The 7,976-nt window shown below is 40.6% G+C and overlaps 1 protein-coding gene across 2 annotated transcripts in view; it reads left to right on the top strand.

Moving 5' to 3' along the window:
• Window positions 1–1,703: 1,703 nt before the first annotated feature.
• THOC1 (THO complex 1) overlaps window positions 1,704–7,976 on the top strand; it is a 52,884-nt gene continuing 46,611 nt past the window's right edge. Inside the window, exons 1-5 of one of the 2 annotated variants that reach the window (XM_029922967.1) lie at window positions 1,714–1,786; window positions 3,097–3,230; window positions 4,185–4,258; window positions 4,354–4,414; window positions 5,637–5,703. In XM_029922967.1, the coding sequence (XP_029778827.1) occupies window positions 3,171–3,230; window positions 4,185–4,258; window positions 4,354–4,414; window positions 5,637–5,703 (262 nt within the window). In that variant the 5' untranslated portion in view covers window positions 1,714–1,786; window positions 3,097–3,170. Of the gene's footprint in view, window positions 1,787–3,096; window positions 3,231–4,184; window positions 4,259–4,353; window positions 4,415–5,636; window positions 5,704–7,976 lie in introns of both variants that reach the window. The other variant, XM_029922968.1, reaches the window with a different exon arrangement.

Genomic DNA, 7,976 nt, shown 5'->3' with positions numbered 1-7,976 from the left:
CAATCTAGTTCCAGCTGTACTCTTCAGCCCTATTTCTGTGCAGAACTCAGTGTTAAAATAAAAATAAACAGCTACCTTTCACTGTGCTTTCTCCCTTCCACACTTCTGTTCATAGCATTCCTTCTATTTAGAAGATCTCTTCTATAGACTCTTTGCCACGCCTATGTCTGTTGGAATCCTTCAAGGTCCAGCGTATAGCCTATCTTCTCCATGAAGATTCCTGGACCACATGTGGTATTCTCTTTTGATCACTTATAATAAGCATTACCTAAATTTCTGATATTAATTCTATAGTTTTATTTTATGTCAAATAGAACTCCTCAAAAAGAATTAAGCTATATTATTTTCTTCAATCATTTGTTCAAATATTTATTATTCATTCAACAAACACTGCCCACTGTATACAAAGTGCTTAACAGATGGTTGCGACTAAACAAATAGAATTCTAAATCATAGGGCTTTGGTGAATACATCAATGAACTCCATCTCTTATGTTTCAATTCTTATAAAACATTTTTTTAAATTTACCTCTCAGGTCTTAGTTGTGGTCCAGATAGCTAATAATTATCTGTAATATAATAATAATCCCATTACATCAGCTACCTATTAAATCAGATAATAACAATTTATTTAGCCAATTTGGAAACCTGAGACCTACTTGAATGATTCTGTTGATTTTAAAAAAGACTGCAAAGCTCCAGATAGCCACCATTGTTCACACTTCACACTTGGCGCAAGATTATGCAAAGTTATCTTTTTGTTAGCTTCCTGTAATCTTGTTAGAGGTCAGTTAGGGAAACAAGGTACACATGGAAGGGAATAAGAGAGTTAGGGAAGTTCCTCAGTGCTGCTTTCCCCACAGCATTTAAGTCCGATAGAGAAAGTTACTGCCCCTTGGCTTTTCATTGGCCAAGCCTCTCCAGCGAGGACAAAGGGTTTTACAACTGGTGTCTCTACCCTGGATGCAGCGCCACCCATTTTCCAACGGGCTCCGAGTTCTGCAATTATCTTCAGTCTTTTTCAGTAGACACCACTATGGGCATCAAAGTTAACTGATACCAAGATATTGATGATGATACTCATGTTCCCATCACAAACCACATTTGCTTTCATTGTTTAATTCGCGCTTTTCGACAGCGTTATTATGATATAGGCTTTTTTTTTTCTATTTCATAAAAGAGGGAACTGCTCCTTAAGCTACAGAGCCCCTTAACTACAACGGCCCGCGAACTACTCGGCAAGGCCACAGCTGAGGCCACTCCCTCCGGGAGAAAGACTGCGGTCCGGATATCGTAGGCACTGCCAACACTTCCCCAGTCTGGGACACTCCCAGATAAACCCACCTGCTCAAGTTTCCCGGGCAGCCGTTACCTTCCCACGCGACCCAGTGAGCTTTACTACCCGCCATTCACCCGGCTTCCCCAAAGCAGGAAAACCACAATTGCTCGCGTCCAAGCCTATTCCCCGCCCGGGAGCGCCGAGCTTACAGGGCGAGGCCGCTCCTATACCGTCACCCCAAGTCCCCAAGAATCCGGACTAGACATGGTGTGGCTGACTCAGCCTTTCTACGCCCTGCTGAAATCAAGTCATCGCGGAAGCTCCCGCGCCCAGCCGACCCACCCCTAAGCTCACAGGCCGCTCTAGGCGAACACGGAGGCAGCAATCTCGTTACTCCCGCTTGACGTCATCGGCGAGCGCCGCAGCGCGGTGGCTGGCACGCGCAGCCGAGAAGATGTCTCCGACGCCGCCGCTCTTCAGTTTGCCCGAAGCGCGGTCGCGGTTTACGGTGAGTGGAGCGTGGGAGAGTGCGGCCCTAACCCTGCTCTATCTTTTTCTTCCTCTCCCTGAAAATACTGGAATTTTGCTCTGGGGTAAAGCGGGGACGGAGGTATGTAGGGCGCGGTGTCGGCTCCCGGCCCCGTCGGGGGCTGGGAGATGGGAAAGACGCGTTACTTGCCTCTTCCGTGCGTCCTAAGCTGTCCGCCTCCGTCCTTCTGCAGGCAGGTCTCTGAACCCCACGTTCTGGGCGCCTTTGTGCCCTGCCGGTAGGGCTCATCCGCAGACCGTCTCCAGTGCGGTCGAGCTCCTGAGCAGTGTTCGCTTAGCGGGGCAGGTGTCTCCAAAATTGCTTAAAGGTGAAGGCGGGAGTGGTTTTAGCGCAGAAAATTAGCTCCCGCCCCGCCTCCTAAACTGCGTGGGGGGCGAGGGGGGAGGTTCTGGCAGCTTATTCACCACCCTTTAACCTACCATATCTCTCCTAAGAGACCGACGAGGAGATACAAAGTAGGAAAAGGCAAACAGAGATCAGCTTGGGAATTCTTGCCAGATGTCTTTTTATTCTTACACAATGAGGAGGAGTACTTTGAGCATTTGAGAAACGCCTTACAGAGCGTTCCTGTTAGGTTATTTAACTCTTAGCACTGTGAAGTAGGCAAAGTTCGTCGAGTCTGGTAGATGAGATCACCATCTACCTGGTAGATGAGACCACCCCCCTGCCAGAGTTAAGTGGATGTTCCTCTCTGGTGTTTCTCATTTCCGACCCAGTATTCTTTTTATGTTGCCCATCGTGGCATGGAGAACCCTGTCCTAAGTTGTTTGCCTACATTTGTCTTTTGAGCCAATGTTCAAATCATGATTCAACTACTGAGATATTTAACTGTGCTTGCCTAGTTATAGTGACACAAGAATAAAAATTCTATGAAAGAAAATATTCTTTGTAGTCAGTGTTCTTGTGTGCAGGTTTTTTCCCATACAGTGAGGGTTTATTTCTTAACCAGGCTATGTCTTGTTTATGTCTTGAGAATCGTTTTCTTTCTGTGTATTTTGCTGTAATCCCAGTGGCTCTGAAATTCTGCTGAGAGTAACTGTTAGAGATATACAATATCATTAGTCCAGAAGGGACCAATTAATTGGAGATCATCTGGTCCAGTGCTTCTGAAGGTTCAGTGAGGGATCACTTGGAGATCTTGTTAAATGTAGACTCTGGTTCAGTCGGTCTGGAATGGAGCCTGAAATTCTGCGTTTCTAACAAGTTCCCAGGTGATGCCACTGCTGCTGTTAGTAATAAGCATCTACAACTGTCCCCTTATTTAACAGGTGAGGCAATTGAAGCACAAAGAGATAAGGAGATCTGCCCAAGATAACACAGTCTACTCTTGGCAGAGTCAGGAATGGATATTTCCAGTGTAAATCTAACTCCTGGACGTAAAGAGATAACTTTTCAAGTGTATGTGAGTTTTCACAGAGTGAATGTGCCCAATGAAGAAAGGCTGAGTTCGGAGATGTATAAGCGTTTGAAGGTTTTTAAACAAGGGGAAAATTGTGGAATTGGGAATTTGGGAAGAGAGGCAGTTTCGATGTGAGGGAACAACTTTACTATATAACGTGAATCTGTGTACAGATTAAAAGGAACCTTGGTTAAATGGGTAAAACCACAAATGACTGCCATTAATTCAGCTCACTGCCTGGTAACAAGAGACTGTGCAAACTTGCCGTAACCTCACCAGGAATTTTTCAGTCAACTGGTGAGTGCAGATAGCTCCCAACAGGTCTTGAAGAAAGGATAGAATTTGCATGAGCAGGTGGGAAGAACAACATGAATGAATATATTAGAGGGAGCTTGAGAGAAAGTAATGAAAAAATGGCTAGCCCTTAGTGGAGAGTACATGTTAGGCTGTAGTCGGAAGTAAGACTGGATAAGTTCAGGGAGATAATATCAAGGACTTGAGAGGGGATTGTGAAATTTTAAAACAAAAGCCTATAAATAAAGAGCCAAACAAACAAATGCAAAATAATCTCATGTATGTGATATTTAAAGTAATGGTAGGTGGGAAATCCTGGAATGAGAAAGTCTAGTTGGGAAGCTGTTGTCAAGTTTAAAGTGATTAGAGTCTGTATCATTAAGTGGCACTTAATAAGAATTACTAATGGAGAGGGACCTGGGTGGCTCAGTCAGTTGGGCATCCGAATCTTGATTTTGGCTCAGATCAAGATCTCATGTGCATGCAGCATACTTGGGATGCTCACGCTCTCTCTCAAAAACAAATAAACTTAAAAAAATAATTACTGATGGAGTGACTAATAGGTAATTTTTTCCAAGAATAAGCGTTCCCAGTTAGACGCACTATTGATGAATAATAATAAGCAAAAATCTTTCCACTTCTATGCTATTTTTATTTTTCTAGAAGTCTACCAGAGAAGCTTTGAACAACAAAAATATCAAGCCGTTGTTGAATACCTTCAGCCAATTACCTGGCAGGTAAGGCATTGATAACCATGAAATATCACTTGCCGGGATTTTTAAACTTACCTTGAGCTGTTTAAAAAAATGCCAGTGTCTTTTGTTTTTTATAGTGAAAATGAAAAAAAATGTACCCTTGACCAAGCTTTCAGAGGTGTTCTAGAAGAAGAAATTGTAAGTATGTTTTTCTTTATTGTTAAAATTTTGCTGATAAATTAATGTTATTTTTGAAATGGCTTTTATCTCAGAATGGATATTTAAGATTATTTTTTCCATAGTGAACTTACTACTTTTTGAAAGCTGATTTGCTCACAATATAGGGATTATGTAATTGTTGAGGATTTTGACAGCACAAGTGCAATTTAAGGGTTTGGTTTAACAAATGATCTCTCTCCAAGTGAATATAAGAAAAGTTGATATGAGGCGTTCCTGAGCAAGCACTAGAATTTGTCGGTGGGCCCTCTTACTTTGTTCTATAAACATCTGCCACATCCTTTAGTAACATGAAAGGTCTGTCCAAGAATGTCGAGCATGAGAACCGGGATTCCATGCCCTTATTTTCCTGTGGCATCCTCATCAGTAAGCATACAAAAATAACTAGAGCCTATCCAACTTTAGTAGAGAAATTTAACCTAAACATGAAAAATGAATTCATTTACCATTAGTGGCACCCGCAGGAAAGGAAAGGAAAACTTTCAGCAGTTTATTCTTGACTAAGTTAAGATTGTGTCCTAAGAAGCTGGATTCTTTTCTAATGTAGTGTATTACAGTGTCCCTTTCTTTTGAACAATTCTGTGTCAAAACTCATTGTTTTTCTCTTCTTCAGACCTAGTCACTTACACGTTGTAAGGCATTGGACAAGTTACTTTGCTTTACTGAGGCTCAATTCCATTTGTAAGAGGGGAAATAATATTCTTTCAAGGCTGTTGTAGAAAACAGCACTTAATGAGCACTCAAAAAATGCTAGTTTCTATGATTAGAACTTCAGGTTACTGAACCTAAGCACTACTTCCCTTCTATTAAAACTCTCAGACATGCTGATGCACCAGTACAATTACCCTGGCTCAGTCTTTGCCCTGTGCCATTGATTGAGTTATGGCCTCTGCTTCTGTATTTGATTAGCTTGTTGCTGTAGTCATGCTAATGTAACCATTTCCTAAGACCGTTGTAGTTTAAGTGAATCGCCTGGTTGTTATTTATTTGATCTACTTTGACAATCAGTGATTCTATTACTCTTTTTCATTTTTTGTATTTTCATCTTAGAAAATAATTTTATGTAAGAAATATGTTTATCTTATATTTCTGGTAATTTCATGTCAGAAAATATGTGTTTATTATGATCAAACTAGCCTGGACTCTGGCCCCTAAATTAAATTGTTTTCTCCTCTGTTGGTAGATAAATCACTCATCATGTGAAAACGTTTTAGCTATTATTTCTCTTGCTATTGGGGGAGTAACTGAAGGTAAGTACTATTTTGGTGTTTCTTTAAGTAATGATGGACTTGACATGCTTTATTTAAAACTTATTCTCCTCATACTTCTCATCTCTTTGATTTTGTTCATTTTTCAAATTCTGCCTACCACCTTTGCCAAGAAGTTATCCCAATGAAATTAGCTCACACTTCTCGTCTCTAGTATGCAGCACACATGTTGGCACTTCCTTTGTTCTCTGGTTGTTTCGTTCATTCAGTAAATATTTATTGAGCATCTACTATGTGCCTGGTACTGAGCTAGGACTGAAACATTCAGTGATACAGGAAATATATCCCTAGTGGCTAATGGAGGAAACATGTATAAATTTCTTACTGTGGTATAATTACTGTGAAGTAGAAATGAAGTATGGTTGAAGTGATTCACTAAACTCTAAAGGAATAAAGAGGGTCTAAGAAGTGAAGCTGTAACAGGAGCTGCGATGTGAGGGATGATTGATTTGTCAGGCACAAAGGGAAAGGAAGACACAGCTGTGTAAAGGCCAAGTTCAGCCTGGCTAAAGAATTGTGTAGAGCAGAGGGGTGAGAGGATAATGACAATGGTGAGGAGAGAAGCAGCAGAGGTAGCTTAGGCTCATTTGTGAAGGGCTTTGTATACCATGCTAACAAGGAGCTATGGTGGAAGACTTGGATTGGGAGAGACTGCCAGCAGGAAAAGTAGGGAGGGGACTGTTAAGATGGGGCAGTGACAGTGGGGGATAGTTTCAAGACTGAAAAAGACAATTCGGAAGTACACAGTGTCAAGGTGCCTGTGTGGCTCAGTCAGTTAAGCATCCAACTCTTGGTTTTGGATCAGGTCATGATCTCTTATTTCATGAGTTCGAGCCCCACATCAGGCTCCGTGCAGAACCTCCATGGGATTCTCTCTGTCTTCCTCTCTCTCTGCCCTTCCCTGACTTGCTCTCAAAATGAATAAACCTAAAATTAACAAAAATTTTAAAAAAGGAGGTACACAGTGTCTAACACATAGTGGGAGCTCATTAAATATTTGCAGAAAGAAGCAGTGAAAAATTAGTTCATCAGTACTCTAACAAATTTAGTTAAAGTACTCATTAACTCAGATAATTTATGTGAAAAGTGCTTTTTAATCTGTAAAGCATTATTCACATACTATTTTGATACCTATTCTTACAAAAACTAGACTATTCAAGGTAAAAGTGGTCTAATGTAGCAGCAAGCTATTCTGTGAACTTAAGCATAGTTCATAAGTTCTGACTTCACACATTTAACCTTTTATTTATATTTCTTAATTTATTATTTTGAGAGTGAGAGAGAGAGAAAATCCCATACAGGCCTCATGCATTAAGCACCCAGCGCTACATGGGACTCGATCCCATGAACTGCGGGATCATGACCTGAGCTGAAATCAAGAGTTGGTCACTTAACCGACATTAAACTTTTATACAAGATGTTCATTCATTCATTCATTCATTCATTAAGCATATCTAAATCAGTTCTGCAGTGAAGTGTTCCTTGCCGTGTTTCTGTCAAACAGCAATGTCTCTTTAGTTCATTGATTACCTGATGTGTTAACTCTGTAGACCAGTAATATTTTTAACACTTGAAGTTATTCAAAGTCTATATTTAGAACTTTATTTGAGAAAGATAAGAACTTATGAACTTAGTTACACTGAAAATAAAATCTTAGATTTTTTAAAAATTTTAATTAGAAGGGAAAAAGTCCTTCTTGATAGAGATTATTCTTCTTTATGTGACATGTTTTCAAATTGTCCATAAATATGTTTCGTTAAATTCAACTCAGCAGGTATTTTTTGAGCTTCTATTTCTTGTCAGACACTTTACTGATGAAAACAGACAAAAATGCCTGCCCTTAAAAAGCTCATAGTCTACATGAAAATAAACAATATATGATAAATGCCATAATTCATTTATAGTGTGCTTCAGAAGCATGAATGGGCTGGCTTGTTCAAAGGTATCAGGAGTTTCTAAGGTTCATGGATATTTGACATGTTTTGAAAGATGGAGCAAGAATTTGCCGCAGGAGAGAAAAGGAAGACTACGCAGAGAAAAAGCACTGTAAACAAAACCATGGAAGTATCAACATAGCAAGGTGTTTGGGGACTGAGGAGGGGGAATCTGGCCAAGGTTAAGGTGAAGCAAAGATGTGGTGCAGAGGCTGGGACACAGGTTATGAAAGTTCTGGGGGGTCACGCTCTAGCGCAGTTCATCAGAATCACCAGTGAATCTCTCTTTTTGAGTGAGATTTCAAGGCCTCACCTTATTTT

Source organism: Suricata suricatta, chromosome 14, assembly GCF_006229205.1.
Source record: "Suricata suricatta isolate VVHF042 chromosome 14, meerkat_22Aug2017_6uvM2_HiC, whole genome shotgun sequence".
NCBI lineage: Eukaryota > Metazoa > Chordata > Mammalia > Carnivora > Herpestidae > Suricata > Suricata suricatta.
The sequence above is the reverse complement of the archived record's forward strand: the minus strand, read 5'-3'. Positions and strand labels throughout refer to the sequence as shown.